This window comes from Triplophysa rosa, linkage group LG14 (assembly GCF_024868665.1).
Source record: "Triplophysa rosa linkage group LG14, Trosa_1v2, whole genome shotgun sequence".
Lineage (NCBI taxonomy): Eukaryota > Metazoa > Chordata > Actinopteri > Cypriniformes > Nemacheilidae > Triplophysa > Triplophysa rosa.
In genome coordinates this window covers 18,900,530-18,924,449 of record NC_079903.1, presented here as the reverse complement: position 1 = coordinate 18,924,449, position 23,920 = coordinate 18,900,530, and the positions used below count along the sequence as shown (strand labels likewise).

Here is a 23,920-nt window from a genome sequence, read left to right as displayed (position 1 = left end):
ACAGTGAGAAGACTTAAAGCAGCATTGTGGAGTGTGTATTGGGGCTGGATCAGGCTGACGAACAGAAAATGGCTACCGGGTTTAACTGGTTTCTTGTGTTGAGCTCTGTGTTTTTGTGCAACCTCGTGAAATCGTCCCTGCCGTCCATTTCTTCATGTGTAAGTACTGAGCTGTCTGCTGTAAGAAATCCACGGGTATGCAACGTAGGTTTGAAAAACGATAAGGGCTCAATCCTCTATTGTTTAGCATAGCTGCTAACGTTAGCTCCTGTATTGAAGTGGTGTGTAGATCACAGCTGCGCTGTTAATGTCACCGTTTAAATGAGAAATTATTCATAAACCATCCACGATCTGTTTGTAGATCACAACATCTACATCAACAAATAGTAACAAGCAAACGTTTTCTGTGTTTTTATAATCTGGCGTCAAAACAATACAACACAAAATGCCTTCCTCTCACCCAAACACCCAGTCTTGATAGCGTAACGTAATTCATATCATGGGGCTGAATGATAAAATGGCAAACACACCCCGTACTCAACTCCAACACACAGCACAGTAAATTCCAAAACGTAAATTAACTATGATTTCACTACAGCAACCATAGTTTAACTGTGGCATTTGTAGAAAAACCCAGCAAATTTACCACAATTACCATGGTCTGTTTAGCAAAGCAATGACAATACAGATGGTAATCTGCCACAATAATCTGCCATGGTTAGTATACTTTTACTGTAATAAAACCAAGGTTAGTTTTCCTTATGGTAATCATACTGTGAGACTTATAAGTCTGTTACATGTTTTATTATACGACTGGAGAAATTATATTGAAAAAAGTACACATGTAGTCCAATACAGGTCACATGACAATGAAATGACAATGACTGATGTGTATGCATCCTACATGGAACGTAAAGATTTAATGATGAAGTAGACGCATCATCTAATGAAGTACATAGTCTCACAGACAGTATGTGATTTTAGATGCAGGGCAAGTTTTGATACGGGTGAAAGACAATGCATCAAACAATGCATTATTGCTCTAAATTTTATTCAACAGTTGCAAATTTTATGTAAAAAAAAAAGATATTTATTAGGTCTTCACGTCGTAAACCAAATGATTTTTAACACTGAATACTTGCCAATACCTTTTTTTTATGAATAAGCGTGTAAACATTGGAAGTTACCCAAACATCTTGTGTTTTCTCTTGTAGCTGTCAAAGCTCTTTCAGAAAGATGCTGAACAGGAGACGGAGATGCGGACGGAGATCCAGAGCATGCGGATGGAGCTTTCCACCGTCAGTATGATGGATGAGTTTGCCAGATACGCTAGATTGGAGCGCAAGATCAACAAAATGACGGATCGGCTAAAGACTCTAGGTAATAAAAAGCATGATCTAGTTCTTATTTTCTGCACACATTTAGTTTACAAAAACAGCAGTCTGAAATGCAATGATGAGGTAAAACATGATATCCAGCATATGATTTATACAGGAAGAAATCTACAAAACAAAACGTAGCCTAATTTGTGTAGCAAAATTTTACTTACTCTCATATCATTCCATATATGGATTTCCTTTTTTTAGCTGAACAGAAACAAAGATTTTTATAAAGATATGCTGTCACTTTATATCCTTATGTGATTCAAAATATTGATGCTACAGCAAGCACATACATTCTTTATAAAAGTGGTCCAAAGGCTCCAGTGGGTTGATAATAAATGTCTTCTGAAGCGACACAGTAGTTGTGTGTGAGAAAACGGTTAATATTTTCAAGATAATTATCAAAACAAAACCTAAACAAACACATGTCAGTGCTTAGATCAAATATAAGGCACATCAAAAACTTGAAATATCATTGGTTGTATTCTTATTACAGAATGTCATGTGACAACTAGTCACGAGACATTATTTTAGGACTAACATATTTTCATTAAAAATACCTTTATTTGGTGAACTGTTACCTTATATTTTTGGTCTGTTTCTCGCACAAATCTCCAGAAGGCTAGCAATATTACGCATTAGTTGTGTAGACTATTTATTTCATAGTTCTTTTTTAAGCTTGACTAAGCAGCTAAACATTTAAGGAATGACATAAGGATAAATAAAATATACATTATATCAAGATCTGTTTTGAACACAGATTGCAGCTTTATAGAGACCCACATTCTAAAACAATTCAAACATTTAATTATGTCTTTGATTTTTAGTCAAATCCAGAACTGCACAGCAGGCAAAAATGAAGTGGATTGTGAATATTGCATTTTACATTCTCCAGGTGAGACGCATCTGTTTCATTATGAATGATATGTGTCTCTTTACATCACCTGTTAATTTTCTGTCATGAGATTAAAAAAATACTGTTGTTGTTTTTTGCTGTTGCTGTTTCTTGTTAGGCAGTGCTTATGATCTCTCTCATATTGAAGTATTATGCAGACCCAGTTACAGTGGTGCCCAGTAAATGGATTTCTCCACTAGAGAGACTGGTAGCTTTTCCATCTGGAGTCACAGGTAACCCTTTGGAGGGACAGTTGGAAAAATTATTCATTACGAATGTTTGAATATGTCAAGTTATTCTCACATGGAGGTAAATTTCTGTACTTTTTGCTGCTTTATTTTAGGTGGTGTTGGAATCACATGCTGGCTAGTTGTCTGCAACAAGGTGGTTGCCATTGGTCTACATGCTGTCAGTTAAACCAAGTTACCTCGGTGTTGTTTCAGTGTTGTCGCAAGATAATTATGCAGTGACTGGATCTTTGGTACTTGCTTAAAGTTTGTATCAAGTTCCATGTGAAATGATGCCATTGATTTTTAACCACTGCTCATTATAGGTCTGTAATATATTGCTTTTAAAAATACAAATGTTGCAAACATGTTATTTCTTTTCTGGTTTAAATATGTTCTATTGTCATATATTTTGATTTCAAATTGTGACCAACAAAATGTTATAATTTATTATAATTAATTGTACTGTATATTTGGATTTCTTTTTACATTTGTTTGTCAAAGCCTGTACCACCAATATTTATTCCACTGTGTTTGTCCATATCCATGCATTAAAATGTGCAAATGAAAAGGTGTCCGCATTCCGACTCATCCTAAAGGTGTTCACATGAGGTTCACACTAGACCAAAAAAAACATTTCTATATAAACTCATTGCGCAAGGACGTTGCAGTGCATTTAAGCTATATGCATTTTATCAGTATGTGTGAATCAAACCCTTGATCTTTGTGCTGCTAACCGAATGTTCTACCAGTTAAGCTAAAGAAACACTTGCCATTTGCTGTAATGGAAAAGCCAAAGCCCTGTTGCAGTAAAGTTTAAGAACATTATTCTCTAGAATTTCATCATATGGCATAGAATAACGATTGGAATCGCAATTATGAAAGTATATTATGAACAAGTTTATGATCACAGAGGTGTTTCATGACTTAAAGAGTATGCTTCTGTAAATTCTAACGATTTTGAAAATACAAGGTGCCATACCCTTGCAGTTTGGCAGTACTCATATGGCCATTAAAATTATGTATGAGATTACTTTTTGCTAGTGAGACATCATGATCACTGACTATGGATTAAATTTTGGTCTTATTTTTGGACGATGAGGAATTTGAGGAAAAACATGTATATAAACTTTGTAACTCGCAATACTTTCATGATTAAACTTTGCTGTTTGAAGTATAGATATTTAAATAATGGTAAAAACCTTCGAAACATGCTCTTTGGCATATAATGCTGAAAATTCTACAGAAAATCTCTATGTTTGTAATTAAGGCTAATATACACTACAAGACTTTTGCTCAGATTTTGCCCAGATTTTCAGTCTGGACTTGTTGCACAAAGTCTGTGCCAGTCTGCAGATTTGATCAGTGTGTTTCTAGTGAAAGTGAAAGTGACCTATTAGTCAGATATGGTGGTGACCCATACCCGAAATGTGACCTCTGCATTTAACCCATCCAGAGAGTAGTGAACACACGCACAGCAAGTCGTGAACACACGTACAGTACACCCGGAACAGTGGGCAGCTATCACTGCAGCGCCCGGGGAGCAAGTAGGGATAAGGTGCCTTGCTCAAGGGCACCTCAGTCGTTACCCGCCAGTAACGGTCACGAGTCCGACTCTCTAACCATTAGGCCACGACTGCCCCGTTCTATCCGAAAGTTCTATCCGAAGTTCTATCCGAAACTTTCAAAAAGTCTGCAAGTGTATGATGTCTAGTTTGAAAAAATCTGTTCAGATTTGAAAAGTCTTGTAATGTATTCCAGCCATATTAGGCAATGTTGTCATTTAAATTCACAGGACCCCCTCCCAAAAGGGTGACTGACATTTGTCTATTACTGATAACTGATAAGAACAGGGGTTTTCAATTTAGGAAAATGGGAAGCTCCCGCCCGGGGGCTTCCAAATTCGATAGGGAAAACGAGATAAAACAATGTTCTAGCGAACATTATAGTTTAATTTCAATGACAGTGAAAGTTACTACTGTACAAAATACACTTGAATTAAAAATGTCTCTTGGTTATATACAACCATGCAAGTACAGCCTATTTAAGTTTGGAAAAATTTACATTTAGTCATTTAGCAGACGCTTTTATCCAAAGCGACTTACAGGGAGTTCAGGGAGCAATAAAACGATATACAGGAGCAATAATAAAATAGGTGCTAATACCGATGTTGTTATAATATCACATTTACAATTTATCTAACAATGTTTAAATGTTTCTTTACACATACAAATTATAAGTGGATAGGTATTTTAGATCATGACCGTTATCGTTTCTAAAACCAATATAACTCCAATTGTACCCATTAAATCCACTAAAATTTCTGTGACGGTTGTTATTGTTTTGTTTAGTAGGGTGTAACACAGATGGTGCTGTAATAATAAAACAGGCTACGTTTTAAAATATAAAATATGTAAGTGATAATGTAGCCTACCCAGTCGGTAAATTGAACCCAGTTGGTAAAAAAACGTTTCTTTAAAAAAAAGCAGACAGACAGCTGAGATTGCCAATCACTCTTAAAGCAGCAAGACCACGCGCACCAATGTCGCCGGATCATCAGGACAGAAATAGACTCGGTGCGGATCCTCTAACGCCTTGTGCCTTCCAACCCGGACTGGATCTCTGTCTTTTACCCCATTATTTCATTTCGCAGTCTTTACACAATGGTCATTAAAGTCTACCTGGCGTCCTCCTCCGGATCAACAGCGGTAAGAATTGAGGCGACAAGTGTTTTTTATTCAACAGGCCACTCGTACTAAGTTGCTCCGTGTGTTTTATACACATTCAGGCGTCACCCAGCACTGACTTACAGACTCGTGTTTGCGATGATCAGCAGCAGATGTAACTAGTTTCTCATTTAAAGTTGTTTCGTTTCAACAGCTTAAATAACTTTGAGGGACCTGAGAAAAGTTGCGAGCGCGAGGCTGCAGTTTCCTTAAATATCTCGGAGATCACATAGCAGTACTGCAACTGCCTCCACAAACATTCTCACATTAGTCTTATTCAGCGTTTTTTATTATTAAACAGAAATGATTCATTTCAATTATTCTTTATTGTTATTTTTGTACATAAAGTATGACGTGTCTTAAGATGAACACGTTTTTATTTGTTGCTTTGATTTTAGAGATAAAACAGTCGCCCAAAACGAATACTCTTGTGATTGTTTTAACATTACTTTGACCAACAGAAAAGTAGCCTATCGTCCGTGACACTGCCATTTTTTGGCATCTGTACCAGGATTGTTAAACTTTTACTACAGTAAAACCACAGTATTTACAACTTCACTGTGGTCTCCCTGTTGAAAAAATGCATATGCTGGGTTAGGTATGTTTTGATGCTGGTTTGACCAGCTTAAACCAGCTAAGGACCAGCGCATGACCAGCTAAGGACCATCTTAAACCAGCAGATCACCAGCTTAAACCAGCACATGATCAGTTTAAACCAGCTCATGACCAGCTTAAACCAGCTCATTACCATCTTAAACCAGCACATGACCAGTTTAAACCAGCACATGACCAGCTTAAACCAGCACATGATCAGTTTAAACCAGCTCATGAGCATCTTAAACCAGCTCATTACCATCTTAAACCAGCACATGACCAGTTTAAACCAGCACATGACCAGCTTAAACCAGCACATGATCAGTTTAAACCAGCTCATGAGCATCTTAAACCAGCTCATTACCATCTTAAACCAGCACATGACCAGTTTAAACCAGCATATGACCAGCTTAAACCAGTACATGACCAGCTTAAACCAGTACATGACCATCTTAAACCAGCACATGACCAGCTTAAACCAGCACATGACCAGTTTAAACCAGCAAACCAGCATCAAAACATACCAAACCTGCAAATGCTGTTTTTTTCACCAACAACTAATGTTAACAGATGCAACTTTAGATTTCAAAAATGTTTTAGTAAATGTCAATGAACTAAAGTTAATGAATGCTGTAGAGGATCGTTGTTTAGTGTTAGTTGACAAGTGTTAACAAGTGGAACCTTTTTCATTAACAATGCTGCAGATCAAAAAGAAACAGCAAGATGTTGTTGGGTTTCTTGAGGCGCTTAAAATCGATTACTCACAGCTTGACATCGCTTCAAATGAGGAGAATCGCCAGTGGATGAGGGAAAATGTGCCAGGAGAAATGAAGCCCACCAGCGGGATTCCTCTTCCTCCTCAGATCTTCAATGAGCAGATGTATTGTGGGGTAAGACCCATAAACAACCCGGCAGACATTTTCATTAAGATTCGCTCCTAAAGGCTCTGCTAATACAAAATTGAGTAGGGGGGGAGTGGGGTAAGATGAGCCAGTGGGTAAGTTGATCCACCCACTGTATCTCAGCGACTGACCACTTTTGTTGTCATCTGACCATACGTTTTGGAATCACCCGTTATTTCTGCCAGAATGTGAAAATGTGAAGCACACGGGAGAATTGGACATAATAAATTGACTTTAAAAGCTGTTTTTGGCTTGCATATCAGCTGTAATGGCTGGTACATTAAAGCAAATGCATCCGGGTCTAAAAATATTTATGATGCATGTTGGTGATTTACCAACATATAAAACCATGCAAATAATTTGGCTAAATAGTAGCCTGAATTTGTATCTGAATTTGTAGCCTGAATCTAGCTAGTTTTTCCAAAGTGGCAGCTATGGGGCAAAGTGAGCCACATGCTGTGGGTTAAATCGAGCCTGTGTCGACACTTAAGTTAAATGCAATTTCTAATTTTTAAACCTGTATAATTTCAATGAAATATCACATAACTTTCTAGTTGATCATGTTTACTTTAGTATAGGCTACTGAGTTTATGGACAGTGTACACCAAATAGGGCTGTGTATTGGTAAGTGCCTCCCGATACAATACATATCACGATAGATGGGTCACGTTACAATATATTGCTATGTATTTCGATACGATACACATTTGCGATATATTGCAATACTTTAAATAGAAAATGTAAAAAGTAGAGCTAGAAATACAACATGCTGTCCACCACCTTACCTCTGCAGAGTGGCCATGATGTGCGATGCATGGACCTTTAGATCAGAGGTTTGGGTTCTCAAACTGTGGATTGCGCCCCTCAAGTGGGTAGCACAGGGGAATAAGGTGGCTCACGCAAGTCACTTGGCTGTTGTGGTGCATTACAGTTAAAACACTGAACATGGGCAGTATAAAACCTCTGGTTCATCCGTGCTGTAAATGTGCTGGTGTCACATCCGTGAAAGCACAATAAATGTCATTGTTACTTTTCTTAATAAACTTTTTGTCTAATGCACTGCAGTAGCCAAGTGACTTGTGTCATGACTTGCGAAGCCTACAAACAGCATTATTTTATATAACTCATTGCTCCATGACTTATTTTGAAAACCAAAGCACACCCACTCATCAGCTCTGAGAGCTCCAAGCGTTCTTATATTTTTCGCCATGCTCGCTTCCACTTACTGTTGGCCGTATGTATATGACATGATTTAAAAAATATATCTATAGTAGAGGTATCACTATCGATACACTATCGAAAAAAAAAATATTGCGATAGTTACATGTATCGATATTTTTGCACAGCCCTAACATCAAAGTACACTTATATTCTCTGATTAAGAAAAGCATTTTACACCTGATTTACTGTATATCTTCCCAACATAATTCACTTATGGCCTAACATGTTTGCCATTAAAAAGCACTGTATAATGCCAAGAATCTACAAAAACAGACATAGTGAGAGCAGAAATTCATTTATTTTTAATCAACAAACTCTCTGTTTGGTCTGTTTTTGGAAGGTTACAACTTTGGTGTTTCACAAGACAAGTTCTTTCAGAAATGCAAACCGAAAGATATTGAAAATTAAAGATATTGAAATGTAAAGTTTATTTGGTTGTTTTTTTGTTTAAATGAGCTGTATGTAATTAATAATTTCACTGTTTTAAATCAAAACAATACCTTAATATGTTTGTAGACATTTAGGAAACATGCTAAGTTCATATATTGGTTTGTCCAAAATACAATGCTATAGTCAGTCGTTCCACTCTGAGGGGCAGGGAAAAACCCTCGCCAATATTTTGAATTTGGACTGCGATACCAAGCTCAACCGCTAGGTTTCAAGTTAGCTTAAATAAATAACTATTAGTATTTGTAAGGGAAAATAATGATTGAATTACTTTTTATGAAGGTAAATCTTTAAAAACATGGTCTTTATTCAAATTCAGTTGAATGCTCAGTATATCTCCATATGGTTCAACTTACCCCCTGACTCGGATCAACTTACCCCTATCATGGGGCAAACTGAGCCACAGAAGCACTTTTTTATAAGAAGCCATATTTTTAAAACCATATGTTATAGATGTGTTCTAATCATTTAGATTGATAGGAAACATCCTTAAATTAGATTAAATACTTTTATAGCACTTATGCCTCATTTTGTTTCATCTTGAGGACCACATAAGTGAAAAATGGCTCATCTAACCCCACTCTCCCCCTACCTCAGAGATGACGTATTTATGTATGCAAACCCCGGAAGCGAGTTAGCGTTTTAGGACTTCCGGTTCCATCGCCCCGAAGTCTATGGGTTTTTTAATGGGTTTTTGGTAAATCGCCTGAAATGAGGTCTGTGGTAAACAAAAACCGGCGGTTGCTAACAAGTTGCTAAAAGCGACTACTTCCTTTGGCGGGGACGTTAGACATCATCGTGCATATAAATCTCACAAATAATGCAACATGGGCACAAATCTCTTAAAACGTAGATGCGGATTCATTCACGGAGTAATTAGTTACCAGGGAACATGTTTTTAATAAAGTTTGAAAGAGTTGTCGGAGGCTTGGTGGTGGTGACGTTGATATCGAGCGACCTTAAAGAGTACATAACTAGGGATTTTTAAGGTCCTACTTTGGTTTATGTAGTGTCCAACAACAAGTTTATGTACATAGAAGGTGTAAAAACACTATTATTTCGTTATAATAGGCAGTTACAAAAATGTTGATTTAATAATTGACATTTACGTTGCGATTACAACGTTTACGACAGTGAGGTAGGAATTGGGCTAGTGCATAAATGTGAACATACATCATGTAAAAAGTTTAGCCAAAAAAATTAAGTAAAAGAATTGTGCTTAAACTACTCAAGAAAAAATGTCACCTACATCTTGAGTGGCCTGGGGGTGAGTAAATAAACAGCAAATTGGAGTTTTTGGGTGAACTATCCCTTTAAGTTTTGTAAAGCCAGAATTTGTCCGAATGTGATATGTAAAAATTGAGTTTATTTGTGGGTGTATGTTTGGGGTTTGTGTAACATTAATTTGTATAAAATGATAACGCAAGCTTTGTCTTTCTTTGCAGGATTATGAGACATTCTTTAATGCTAAGGAGGACAACGCAGTCTATGAATTTTTGGGTCTGACACCTCCACCAGGATCAAAGGTTGTAATTGTCTTTTTGGGTGTCTTTCTTTACTATTCATTTACCTAAAATCAGTATCACTGTTAGTCATTCTACTAATAATGTAGCAGCAGCTGGGCGGAGAGGAATCCACTGAAGTGGAGTAAAAACACTACCAGAGCACCGTTTCAATGCCATCCGCCACCAAATACTGAAAATATCGAACGATTCGCATAAATGTCAGTGGAGTTTCTTGTGAAAGAGTGATCGCTGTAGATAATGGGACATTTCATTACTTGAAGCTTTCCTTATGTAGTACTTTTCTCCCCCAGTTACTGACAACAATGAAATTGATTCTACATTGTTTTGATAAAAGAATTCTCTTGATACAGGAGGCAAAACAAGCGGAAAATTCACAAAAACTTCATAATGGATCTGGCACAGAGGAACACCTTCACGATGACGCAACAGTAATGCCCCACTGAACCTTTTTTACTAGTTCCTTTTTCTCATCATATTCAATCTTTATTTACTTTTAGTTCATTTCCAGACATGTGCCAGCGTTTGTTTCTCATTCACATTGTGATTCATTTAGGTTTTTGTACCATCAATTCCTCTGTTTGGAATAGCATACTAATACTATTTATGCAGTAGCCTACGTACTTTGCACTTACTAAGTGTGTTATCAGTGTCATTGAGAAATTGAATTTGAAGCATGCTTTTCATAGTTTTCATAAGTTCGTAAGTCAAAAGAATTGCAAATCTATACGTAGGGGTATAGTGGGTAGTTGGTGTGGGGGAGAATGTGTGAAAAAATGACATGAAAGTGAGGCAACATGTACTCACTGGAAATTTGCAATAAGTTGCATTTTGTTTTATATTGTTTCTAATTTGGTAGTCAGCGCTTCAGTGTACTGAATTGGATGCTGCCAACTTTGCAAAAAAGTGAAACACTTGAGTTTTGTCAGAAATGTAAGAGGAATATATATGTTATTACTGCTGAAATGATTCATGAGGATAATGTTTCCTTGGGCCGGTTGCATAAACTGCTTGGACTAGTCCAGTTAGTCATCAAATTATTTTCTTCAAGACTCGTCATAACTTCTTTAAATCGGTTGCATAAAAAGGTAGATTGGGCTAATTGAAATATGAAAATTAAGAATGATTAGTCCTAAGTTACTAACTGCTAGTCAGTGAGACGAGATTTCTGCACGTTAAAAAATAAATACGACCTCACGTTGTGTCAATCACATTTACACACTGCCTCCGATATTTTCGTCCGTCCTAAAAAATTTGGACTGGGTTTGATTTTCTGCGTTTTTCGCATCCGTAGCAAGCATTTTGAGAGGCGTTTTGACAATTCAGAGACACCGTACAAACGAGCGCCAAATACAAAAAAACGCATATGAAATTTCGGACTGTATATGCAAAGACCTTAATTGTTAAGACGCAGTCGCACTTAGCCGCTAAGTTTATGCAACTGGGCCCTCATGTCTTGTGCTTAAATAGTGCATTGTGCAAAGGTGTGCATGTGTTATTATTGAAAATGTTATAGACCCTCCTTTTGAAGTCCGTTTCTTTTTTATTTTGTATAGCTATAGCTTATAGCTTATTAGCTGTTTGTCTTGTCCATAACATAACCAATAATTGGTGGACTAAACTAACAACCTGATCTGAGGTGGCCATGAGGTGGCAATTTCTAATTTCTTTTAATTGATCAATTGAAGCCCCACCCCTAAACACAGCTATCCCTGGATAGTGCGAAAACGCCATTTGTAAGAAATCGTACAAATTACATTGCACGATTTAATACGAATTACCCTAAAAATCTCTAAAAAGTAAAATAGCTGCAAATTGAGATTGTGGTGGAACTAATGGCTAATTTGAAACCACGGTTAATAAATTAACCAAAGTTAAATACTTGTTTACAGCTGATCAGTTACGGCTGCGATTAGATTTTTCTTGCAGGCCATGAAGATCTTCAAAGATGTGATAATGTTTGTTATCCATTGTAGTTTGCAACATACCCATCATCTAATATAACAAAACCATGTCTTCTCCTACTGAGTGTGTTTTCTTTCTCAAGTTCCATTGTGAAATCCTCGATCATTAAATCTTGTCTCATCCTGAAGAACCTATTGTGACATTACCCAGGATGCCTTTGGAACACATGATGCCTCACATCAACGCCTGTTGACACATCATAGTTTTAATTTTGATTTCCTTCGGGTGCGTTGTATATTCTTCTAGAGAAAGGAAATTCAAGAAGCTGAGCAGAACGGTGACACACACCCAGCAGAGCTGGAGGAAGACGCTCCGGTCGAGACAGATGCTCAAGAAGAGAAAGAGGAAGACGACGAACCAGAGGATGAAGAAGAAGACGAGAGTGTAACTTACCATCATACCATCTTCTCATGCCTTGCTCGTCTCCATGCATTGTGTGTCTTCCCAAACCTGCTCTTTCCTCTTCCGTATAATCTCTTTTCCTCCACCCATTAATCTCATCCTCTGTTATTAAGGTTAGGTTTCTCATGCAGGTTCTCTCGTCATCTCTCATTTGTGTCTGAAGTTAACCTATTCTAATCGAATCTCCTGCTTTTCACCCTCTCCGTTCCTGGAGTTTCATCGCTGCTGTGATTTGCTTCTTTTCTCATCGGAGTCATTCCTGGTGTGATTGTGGCATTGAAAATTTTAGCAATCTCTTGTTTATTGTACTAGCTATAAAGGTTGAAGAAAAAGCCTTACAGATTAGTTTCAATAGTTTTTTGGTGTTGCTCGTTTGAGAAAAATCTCTGGAGTAAATGTTTTTAAGGGCTCTTCTGTCTCTTAGTTGGTTAGTTTGTGTACTGATTTTAATGCTTAACTTTCTTTTTGTTAGAGAAAAGTAGCTGAGGAGGAAAACCAGGTGAGTAAAATTGTATTATTTGTTTGCTAGCAATTTATATACAGTATAAACTCCAACATATATATACCGTTTTTACACTTTATAATGTGAAAAAATGACACATTTTTGATTGCAGTTTGTTTAATTTCATATTTTCAGATTGAACGTCTGGTTTTACGACACAGTCATTTTATTTCATTTGAAACAGTTCATATAAATCCGAGTAAATGTTTACAATGTGACCTAACAAAAAGGAAAAAAACGAATTGTTTCAATAAAATCAATCCATGAGACATAAATTGCCTTTAGATGATTTACCCCATTAAAAATATTTCAACCTAACACTTTACCAAACAAACTGCATTTGCTTGTTTTTGTTTTACGTTTCCATTCTGAATGAATCTTTTTTCTTTCTTTTTTTTGTGGCTGATAGGATGAAGGAGATGAAGACAAGGTAAGGCTCACATCTATATTTTTTAGTCTCTTAAAAAGCAGTCTTCAGATGCATCTGCACCTCTGTTTTTACACATTAAACACATGTAAGAGATACGCATTGAAAGCTGTGAATCTATGGTATCTGATATTTATTGGACTGCATCATGATGGCATGTGACATGTAATAACTCTGGATGTGAAGGTGATGCTTTTCCCCAAAGATCATGAACAGAGAAACACGGAGGTATAAGTCTCTCAACTCCTTTTGCTCTCACAGTCATGGAAAACTAGCAAATGAAACAATACCAATTAAAAAATCATTTGAATCTTTTAATTGATACAACTGTCATACACATATAGAAATGTTCCAATAATCTTATAAAATCATCGTTAAACATAGCAGAATTTAATTTTTGAAAAAAAGGGGGGGGCTTGTTTTTGCTTTTTACTATTGTCAAAAATGATAATGGATCCCTGTTCGTAGGGCTGCGTGATTAATCGTATTTTAACCGTGATAACGATTAATGCTTCCCACGATTAACTGAGCATAATCGTTGTGAAAATAATGTTTTAAAAGCAAGCACAAAACTCCCCATACGATCCGAAAATCATCGCAAAGTTTTAAGTTTGAACATTTTTTTTACTGCATTTGTACTATTTTAATATTTTTTTGCAAAACGACCAGACAAACATGAAGGGTGACCAATAGTAATTATTTATAAAAAAACAAGAAAGTAAAAATGGAGTAGGAAGGTTTCATTCCGAAGGTCACAAAATGTAAGTTTTTATTGTGGAGTGTTTAGATGATCGATCGTGTGCTTTGAAATATGGTGTTGAAGTTCAATGGCAGCAGATTATAACATATTCATTAGCTGTAAAGTATAGGCCTAATAAACATGCTGAAGTGAAATATAAGACAAAATAATCGTGTTTATTAATTGTTATTAATATTTTGAGCAAAATAATTGTGATTATCATTTTACCTGTGCAGCCCTTCCTGCTCGTTTATTAATTTGCAGGCAATTTATAAGAAAATATTACTTGCGGCTAATAGTTACTGTTTACTATTTCAGGGAGAGGACAACCATCTGGTCTCAGAGGTGAATCTTAATTTATATTTATTTTGTTCTGGAACTGACTCCTCTAGTCCTATTTCTCATCTTGCCGACAACAATCTTTCTTCACTCTTCTATTTTCCTCTTTCGTAATCTTTGCATAATTTTCTCCTTCCTCTTCACGGATAACTCGCTACACTTCTTCTGGCCTTTAGAAACATTTTCATTCAGAAGGTGAATCACTGGAAACATGTGTTTTGCTTGTCTTCTTTTTCTCTTTCTTTATAGGTGACATGGATGCTATTTATATTGTTGTTGTTGTGTTGATTTATCTCTTCCCAGTGATAACTTGTCTTGTTCCTTATTAATTTATCTCGACAACTAAGTCATTCATAGACTGACTTTGTGAAACACTTTTAGAACACTGTGGCACTTTCAAAAAAGTTGTTTGTTTGAGCAGTCCAGTTAAGTGGTCTTGCTCAAAACAATGGGATGCATTTCAGCAGGGGCACCTGTTTGTGTGACCAATGACCAGTGTTGGGTGTAACTATTTACTAAGTAATTAGTTACTGTAATTTAATTACTTTTCCCTTGAAAAAGTAAAGCAAGGGATTACTCTTATTTTTTCAGTAATTTAATTACAGTTACTTCTGATGTAATTGAAGTACTGTGTAATATATTCAATAGCGTAAAGACATCAAAATTATAAGTGTAACTTTAAAATGTATGCTTTAATGTATCCGTCTCACATTTGTATACTTTGTTCAGTTAATAAGAATAATTTATGTAGTTATTCATTATTTATTTGAATGAGTTAAGTAATTTCATGTCTATCCTTGATTGAATTCTAATCAAGGTTGATGTAGGATATAAAAAATAATTAGTAATAAGTAATTAAATACTTTTTGGAGAGAGTAATTTGTACAGTAATCTAATTACGCTATTGAATATGTAATAAGTAACTAGTAATTAATTACTTTTCCAGAGTAACTTACCCAACACTGCCAGTGACCGACCTGTTTGTAAACGGCGGTTGTTTTTGCATTTGTTTTGGATGTTGATACTCGCAGTTGTCAAGTTGTATTTACACACAAGCTTCTAGCTGCCGCAAGAGGAGTTGCAAAAATGATGATTTTTTCCAATCATACAGAGGCCCACAAAAATTCCTGTAACCTTTAGAAAACAAGACTGAAAAATAATTAAAACGCATGGCCTTTTTTTTCAAAGAATAATTTACCAAAACATAAAAAGGATCTCATGATTGACCTGCCCTAATGCCATCCCAGACGTTTTTTTTTTACTTGTGCTTTTCAATTGAACACAAACATAAACTATAACAACAACAGGACATGATGCTAGCTATTTTTAATACATAAAATAAATTAATCAAACTTTCAGGATGATAAAATGTAAACTCACTTTTTGCACACTGCAGACGTTTGTATTATTTTTGAGCCAAGATGTCAATTTGTAAAATTAAGAGCCTTTAACAAAACAGAATCTTTTTTTTATTTAAATGTGACAAACACAGTTTATGTGTGTATTGTATTTATATGTATATTAATGTAATTATTCATACTTAAAACATATGCTCATGTTTAAAAAAGTGAGAGACAAAACGATTGGATTCGAATTTAGCATCCTTACACCTTTTAATGTTTATTTTCTCTGTCCACCTATTTTTTTCCAGGCAAAGGAAGATTTGATGTCTTGAGGTAACTTGGTGTTGATGAGCAGTGTATTTCCTGTTTGTGTGGATTTGTGAGTTGTGTTCATCAGCAAAGGCCAGTTGTTGTGGACCAAATATATATCTTTTAAACTCCAGATCTGCTCTCCCTTATCTCTCATTTCTCAACTGCCATTCTTTCATGCTAACCTCCTTTCCTCCCCCAGTTCTCTCCATAGTCCTGTAGCCGCCTCCTGCCTGTATCTCTTTCTTCAGTTGCATGCGTCATGTTGCTCTTTCCACCTTTAGTGGAAAGGCTTCACCTGCGCTCTATTCCTCTAACATACAGTCTGTTCTCTCCTCTAGGACGAAGAAGAACTCCAAAAGCTTGAGGTAGATCGAAATGTTTTTTTCCTTTAAATTTGAATTCCTACTAAAAATTTGTCTTTTTAGTGGGAATGTCTCTGGTTGTTTTCTTCAAATTGCTCTGAATATCTGCTGGAATAGCTCCTCTGTCATGAAGCAGATCTGACAAGTGCTTTTCCAGGAACTTTAGGAACTTTCAACCCGTTCTCATCAACCTGCGTATAAATAACACGACTTTACACGTACACTTTCCGATTGCGTATAATGCACTCCGCTTCGCGTCGGGTCGGGGCTTATTTCGCAAGAACAGCCAGCAGCTTGTACATTATCCCGCTTATTACACGGCTACTTGCCAAATGAGAATGTGAATTTGAAATATTTTATTGTAGCTCATTTTTACCGAATGCAGACCTTCCGCGAGGAAAAGCCGTTTACTTTCGGTTTTAAGGTAAGAAACGACGTTCAAATGTCACGAACAGGCAATTTGGTTTAAAGAGTACATACTGTAACTATGGATTTTTAAGGTCCTACTTTGGTTTATGGAGTGTCCAACAACAAGTTTATGTACATAGGTGTAAAAACACTAATATTTCGTAATAATAGGCAGTTATCCGTACCTTACTTCTTGAATGACTTTCAAATGATTCGTTCCGTGATTCATCTGTCTAATCGCCTCCTTTCCGCTAGCCTAGTCTGATGTGATTGGTTAGATGGTCTAGTCTGCTGTGATTGGTCTACCGCGAATGAGGCTCACGAGCTACAGTGTTTGGGGGAGAAGAGTGAAGTTTTCGCGGGCAGTCCTAGCAAAACGTAGGCGGGGGACTATATGTAGTGACGTAAATCCGCGGCGGTTCGCGAATCGGACTAGGGACGACTCGTTTACGTGATTCAGAGTCGACTCCCTTTTTTCCAAGCCCATAACTTTATTCATTCACCTTCGGATTTACAATTTGGCAGACTGCTTACTTTTCAAAAACGGCAACATTACACACTGCATGAAATGTAATTTTCATGATCTCATGTTATGTACTCTTTAATAATTTGTAAATATAATCTCACATACAGTATGTCATTAAAAGACATATTTATATGTAATTTGTAAATAAAACTGTCAAAAGGATTTGCTGCATCCGGGTTACCCTGTGTTATTAGTTTTGAGCGGTTGTTATCTGGGAATAACGAACTTGCAAATGTCGCAACTGGCCAATCAGAATCAAGCATTGCAACAAGTCATGTAATAATATAAAACACGCAACAAACAAATAAAAGTCAGTCAAGGGTATTTATTGCAATCATTGACCAAAAACCGTATCGAATCATTACAAACAGGCCAGGTTGCATTCCGAGTCTTCTAAAGCCCTGCGATACCGTTTTAATCTCTGACGATCGTGGTCCAGGAATGCATACAGTTGCGGATCATTCAAACGTATACAGCGTGTGACGCAATCGGAGCGGGACAGCCAATGTCTATTCATAACGTAAGCTAACGTAATGATGCGACCAGTCACAAGACACACGAGAGCCAATGCGGTTTCAACGCAGTGCCTGCGGCAATTTTTAAATCTGTACGAAGCTGGGTCGGAATTTTATGGCGGACGAAGAAGGGGATTGTTTTTCGGTCTGTTCTTTGGCCTCGGAACGCTTTAATAATATAATTGCACTTTTTGAATAAATAGCATCTGTAGTCGTACCTGCCTGTTATGCGTTTTTATTGTATGATATACAAACGGTTAGGTTTAGAGGTGGGGTGGGGTTACGTGCTCAAATGCTTCTAAATTGTGCGAACAAAATAAACGTACCCAAAATACGACGTCTGATTAAATTAACAATCACACCCTACATGTCATGATGGCAAAATTACACCAGAATATATCATTTTGTAGCGTCATTGGATGCATCTGTGCTCCACAGACCTTAATGGGAAGGATGTGCGTATCGCATGCACGCAAAATTTGACTTTGGCGTATGCATTCACAGCCCAGATGGGTTTGATGTGGGCTGTCTTCTGGGCCTCAGCTGGTTTTGTCCGTGGGTTCCATGTAGGCCCCACATGGGTTAGCCCAGATGAAATGAACACTGCTTGGTGTGCATACTACAGGCTGCTAAATGTAACACTGAATGTTGGAGTTAATGAGATAATGAAGTGATAACAAACAGAATCACTGGAGACGACAGATTGTTCCATCGACAGGTAGATGCAGAAGAGTCGCATTATAGTGCTTGATCTGCAGAAGTAATGTTTTCGCAGTTTTTAAAGTATGTATTGTTTTTGCTCTTGTTCTACTGTAACAGTATTTTTGGAAGTCTGCCTAATTAAACTAGTGAAACCGATATCATCTACATTTTCTATACCTTTACAAAAACAAAAACCTGTTATGAAAAAAGTGTTGTGTTCTGCAGACAACTCTGAAAAATAACAGGTGAGTTTTTCTAATATTTCCCGTGCTATGCAAACACTGGTAAAATCCATCCATGTAAATAAAAAATAAAATCATTTTGCTTACAAATTTAAACCAACCGAACTACGGGACGCGTGAAGAAACAAACTGCCAATACTTTTTGAACCGCGACCGCGTTTAGATGTATTTCATGTCTGAAGTAATTAAAAGGTTTAAAAAGATTTATAATATTAATTATTGCCCCCCCACCCCGATCGGGTCACCCTGATTTTGAAACCCAAATTAGGACAGGTAGGTCGAAGACCAACACAAACCAATGAGATTTGAAGTTATCCTAATGTCACCATATTTGAGTTTAGCACTAGGGGAATTAATGAGAACTGATGAATATTCATAAACGGGGGAACATTTATTGCTTTATTGAAGTAAAGTTGGCAGACCTGGCAGCACTGTCTATATGTGATCTTCACCCTCTCCGAATCTTCTGCTTTGCTCTTCACGTCCCTCTCTGTTTCTCTTCCTTTTTACTTTTTTTACCCATTCAGTCATTTCATACCTGATTTATGTTACAGGAGCAGAATACACGGAAGCAGTTTCATTTGGCTGTGATATTTATCATGTTTATTGTGGAGTAACTTTTCCCCCCTCAGTAGCTGTGTCTGTGACTCACATACCTCGGCTGTTTTTGACACATGTTTTTCTGTTTTAATGGTAAACCCCTTCATCACAGGAGGAGGAACAGGGCTCAGAGGTACTCTTGCACATGTTCAGTCTGTTTTTAGCATGTTGTGATCATGAAAGGCCTGAGGCCACCATTGCATGCCACTCATACAGCATCACTTGTATTCAAAATCCGTGTTGCATTAGAATAGATTGTCCTTTTATATTTATCTTAGTTGCTTAGATTGATTCCTACTGTGACAGTATAAAAGCAGCTGCAAGGAATACCACATGTTAATGTGTCTCTGAAATAAGTGTCCTGATAAATCACATTGATGTTTCTGATGTTGTTACTGTCAGAATAGCAAAGAATCTAGAGGAGCTGCACTTGCCTGTTTAATGTAAAATAATCTGTGTACTATGTGTACTATGTAAAATAATCAGCCTTTAGGCTTCTGATGTAACAGAAATGTCTTACTAGTTTACTAGAGTTTTCTATAAAACAAGCATGGTTGATTTTGTCCAAACGTAACCACAGGTGTTTATGGAGAAGACCGTCAGCATGAATTGTATGTTGTCTGAATCTAGATTAACAGGATGCAAACCCATCTTGTATTAAGTTGGATTTTACAATGGTATGGTTGATATCGAGGTGGGATGGCAATGCACTCAATGTTTTTGGTGTGGACTAAAGAAAAAAGTCTTGATGTGTTTTACTGTTGGCTCAACAGCATTAAAGTCCACATGAACCGGAAGATGCGATCGTTTTTACTTCCGTATTCTGACACATTTCCGAGTGAAAATTAATTTCAAAGGAGAAAATGAGTGGGTGTGGCTTGCGTTTTTCACTGCGAATTGATTGGATGTGTAAAAACAGCCATTGCATTTTGAAACTGAACTGGCAGCAGACGGACAGTTGAAGGGGAGGAGTTAACGGATGCTCCGCCCGAGCCGTCTAATTTACGTCATTTGAGATGGATAGTCATTTCAGGGCGGAAGTGCATTTTCAGACTTTAACTGAAGATTATGAGGGTACATGAATTTGAAAAAGAAAATGACCCACATTGATAAGCTATTTACTATAAACGCTGCAATATTTCATGAAAAAATAAGAACTGTCATTTTTAGTTTCACTGGGACTTTAAGTAATCATCTGGTAGAAAATTGCATTTTAAACATGGTCATGTGTTCAAATAAACTGATCAAAAATAAATGTACAAAACAGTATTTAATGCTTAAAATGTCAGCTGAATGTAAAAATATACGAAATACACATTACAATAATGCATTTCAGTGAAAGTCTACACTGTAAAACTTTGCCCTAGTTTTGCAGCAGGTTTGCCAGTAACTTACTGTAGATTTAATTTAAACGTAAACTTACCTATATTTCTTATATTTTCATTCATGAAACGACTATACATCTTGGGTCAATTTTCTTATGTAAATGTATCGTAATTTAAGAAGTTTCAAATATTTTTACTAAAAACAAGACAAAAATGCTTAGGAAGAATTTCAATTTTTTGCAGTGTTGCTGTGCTAATGCCAATCTCTTGCTCATTTTGAATCTCAAAAGTCAGTGTTTTAATTTTGGTTAAAGTAAATTTGAAAAATTGAAAACCGTACTAATAGGAAAGTAATTGAATCTACAGTAAGTTACTGGCAAACCTGCTGCAAAACTACAGGAAAGTGTAAGAGTGTATGTGCCACTGAAATAAACTGTGAAATACAAAGATGTCACACTAACTATAGTCACTTAAACATAACATTTGAAGTAGTTGATGAAAAACCGCAAAGCTTATATGTGCAGGAATATTAGAGAGGGAGATCATTTGTAGGCTACCACAAAGATAAAAATGATACGTCACTTGACACCGGAAAGTATTTACTGCACATGTGCCAGTACAGATGTTATTGTAATCTGTGTGGTTGGTGTTATCTACAGGAGGCTGAAGACTAGAATTCGGAAGTTTAGGAGTTGTGGAGCTGGATCTTCCTGCAGAGGTAATGTACCTTCCTCGCCACTTGGTGGTGATGTAGGATAACATTGCTCAAGCAAAAAGCATAGTGTGTAGTGTTCAATTGGTATTATTATAGGATATTTCCAACCTTGTTTTTCTTAGGACAGTTGAAGCACTAATAAACTTTTAGCAGTGATAAAAGTTTTTAGTAGAAAATAAAGAAAAAACTTTTTTGCTGTGCTTATTATCTGAAGACATCTGGGGTTACATTGACTTTTTTAAGTTGTTACTATGCTTATACTTTAAATTTCAATAATTTCTATTTGGTAAAAATACTTCATATTATGCGTTTTAATATTTAGTTTAGACTTTTGCCTTACAGTTTTAATAGTGAGTTGGTTTTAAATATAGTGCTTTTTACTGATTTGTAGTTGTGCTATCATGTTAAAATAATTACATGCAAAAGTTGCATAGAGTTCTGGAAGTAAAAATCCCAGTCAGTGTTATCACAGGACAAAGGATATTTAAACAACTCGGAGGTTGGTAATTGATGGCATATGCTTCTGTTGTTACCATCAGCTCATGATTCAAAAATTGATTTAAAGAAAATTCTGACGTTTAATAAACCTGTATATGACTTATGTTCTTCCGTGGAACACAAAAGAAGATATTTTGAGAAATGTCTTGGTGGTTCTGTGTCAATACAAGGGAAGTCAATAGGCACCAATGATGTTCGGGTACCAACATTCCTCAAAAAGCAAATGTAGTTGTGAAAATGTACTAAAGATATCAAATTAAGTTCTGATAATCAGATTTATTATGATATTGCCAGAAGATAAATATAAACAAATATGTATACAGTAGGAAGATAGACAACATGTATAACAATGAAGTCTGAATATATGCACAAACAATGAGAATATATGTAGGCCTATATGACTGGTGTTATAAACTGGTGTTCATGGGGTCACGAGTAAACCACGCCTACTTATTTACATTCCGCAGAATACACGGAATAGAAAAATATCTTACGGTTGACATTTTATTCCGCGGTAACGGCATATTCCGTCATACCGCCCAGCCATATATATATTGATATATATATACTCAATGTGTTATGTGTAACTACTATGTGCAAATTTTAAGTTTCAACTGTAAAAAAAATTGTTGGTTCAACTGAAAGAAATAAGTTACCTGGTTGCCTTAAAAATGTAGTTAATTCAACATAAAAACATTAGTCAACTCAACGAGTTTAGGCAATTCAACGAGAAATTCATTGAATTAACTAATATTTTTAAGTTGCATTAACTCAAAATTTAAGGCAACTATTTTTAAATTGAACCAACAAATTTTTTTTTTCAGAGAGGGAAAAGTTACGAATTGCAGCTTTAACAATTGTTGAAAGCTTGAGATATTGGCGATTTAATAATTTTAGTTGGCAATTCGTAGAAAGATGCGGTAACCACACGGACACCGAGAAGACCGAGATTCATACATTTTTCAACACATACCCCCTGTATACACTTACTCTGCTCTTTGTATTTCAGCGTGAAGTACAGTAACATGCCACCTGCCCTGGAGCTGTCTGCCAAAATCTCCCACAAACACCTGCATCAGAGCATTGCTCAGGCCAAACGTGACGCCACTGCACTGGAGGAAATGCACTCAGGACACACTAGCCGCCAACCGTAGTAAACGCACCTCATCCCACAGCGATGAGTTTGCCGAATGCCTTTTGCTTTTGTTGTTCACACCCACCTAGTGTCGCTTGTTTCTAAGTAGCATTGCATTTTCAAATGAATGGGAATGTATTTTTTTATTATTGTACGGATAGATCGTAGTTTACGCTACGTCTGTTAAACTAACACGTTGAGACTGTTCTTAAGAGTCCCAAATAGGACTCAAATATGCCAAACATACACTTGCAAATACTGTACTTCTTTGAGTGTGTATTATTGTTAAGTACACTTCCATTCAAAATTTTGATTATAGATTAGGCTTAAATAAAATTCGTTTTGTAGTAAATTGTGCATTTGTATGAATGTCTTTACAAAACAAAAACTGTAATTATTATAATGATAAATAAATGAATTGAACTGGATGGTGGAGACGAGTCATATGCAAGCGTCCACACCTTTGACTGGTAGTGTACCGTGCATGTTTTTTATTAGGCAAAATGACACTGCTCAATCTACTGTAGAGACTGCTTAAAGATTTACCATTTTAGCTCAAACCATAGTCAAGTTAAAGTTTAAATTAGACAATAACAATGTAAAAGTCCCAACCGCTCCATTGTCTACAGTCTATTATGTCTGATTTAGTTGCTTTCTCTGTAGTCAGTTGGCAGTTTTAATGCACTTTGTATGAGTGAAAAACCCTTATTCGCCATTAAAAGTTGTAAAGGCCCTGTCTGGTCTATTCTGTTCTATTCTTGACATATTGTGTGTATTTATGGGATAGCATTCAGCATGGGTGGTGCTGTTGGCAATTCAATAAACAGGATGTGACCTTTCAGAAAATCCCTATAGAGTTAAGTGAAAGACAATGACTTGTGTGTGTTATCAGAAGCTCACATTGCTAGAAATGCTTTTTTAAGGTTTACAAGGTTTAGATTGTCAAT

General features: G+C 36.4%; 2 protein-coding genes across 14 annotated transcripts; both read left to right on the top strand.

Moving 5' to 3' along the window:
• Positions 1 to 23: 23 nt before the first annotated feature.
• get1 (guided entry of tail-anchored proteins factor 1) lies at positions 24 to 3,070 on the top strand. Its single transcript, XM_057351370.1, has 5 exons — positions 24 to 158; positions 1,214 to 1,379; positions 2,209 to 2,276; positions 2,395 to 2,509; positions 2,620 to 3,070. Exons 1-5 carry the CDS (start codon positions 69 to 71, stop codon positions 2,691 to 2,693), a joined length of 513 nt encoding a protein of 170 aa, XP_057207353.1. The 5' UTR covers positions 24 to 68; the 3' UTR covers positions 2,694 to 3,070.
• Positions 3,071 to 5,043: 1,973 nt separating this feature from the next.
• sh3bgr (SH3 domain binding glutamate-rich protein) lies at positions 5,044 to 23,728 on the top strand. 13 transcript variants are annotated; one of them, XM_057351356.1, is made up of 12 exons: positions 5,044 to 5,211; positions 6,528 to 6,713; positions 9,839 to 9,919; positions 10,270 to 10,347; positions 12,128 to 12,265; positions 12,756 to 12,782; positions 13,195 to 13,215; positions 14,270 to 14,296; positions 16,284 to 16,310; positions 19,413 to 19,433; positions 21,285 to 21,343; positions 22,848 to 23,728. In XM_057351356.1, the coding sequence occupies exons 1-11, from the start codon at positions 5,167 to 5,169 to the stop codon at positions 21,297 to 21,299; spliced, it is 666 nt and encodes a 221-aa protein (XP_057207339.1). In that variant the 5' UTR covers positions 5,044 to 5,166; the 3' UTR covers positions 21,300 to 21,343; positions 22,848 to 23,728. The 13 variants fall into 13 exon arrangements, with proteins under 13 accessions (XP_057207339.1, XP_057207341.1, XP_057207346.1 ...); XM_057351363.1 differs by lacking the exon at positions 10,270 to 10,347 and having other exon boundaries at positions 5,045 to 5,211; XM_057351364.1 differs by lacking the exon at positions 12,128 to 12,265 and having other exon boundaries at positions 5,045 to 5,211.
• Positions 23,729 to 23,920: the final 192 nt, after the last annotated feature.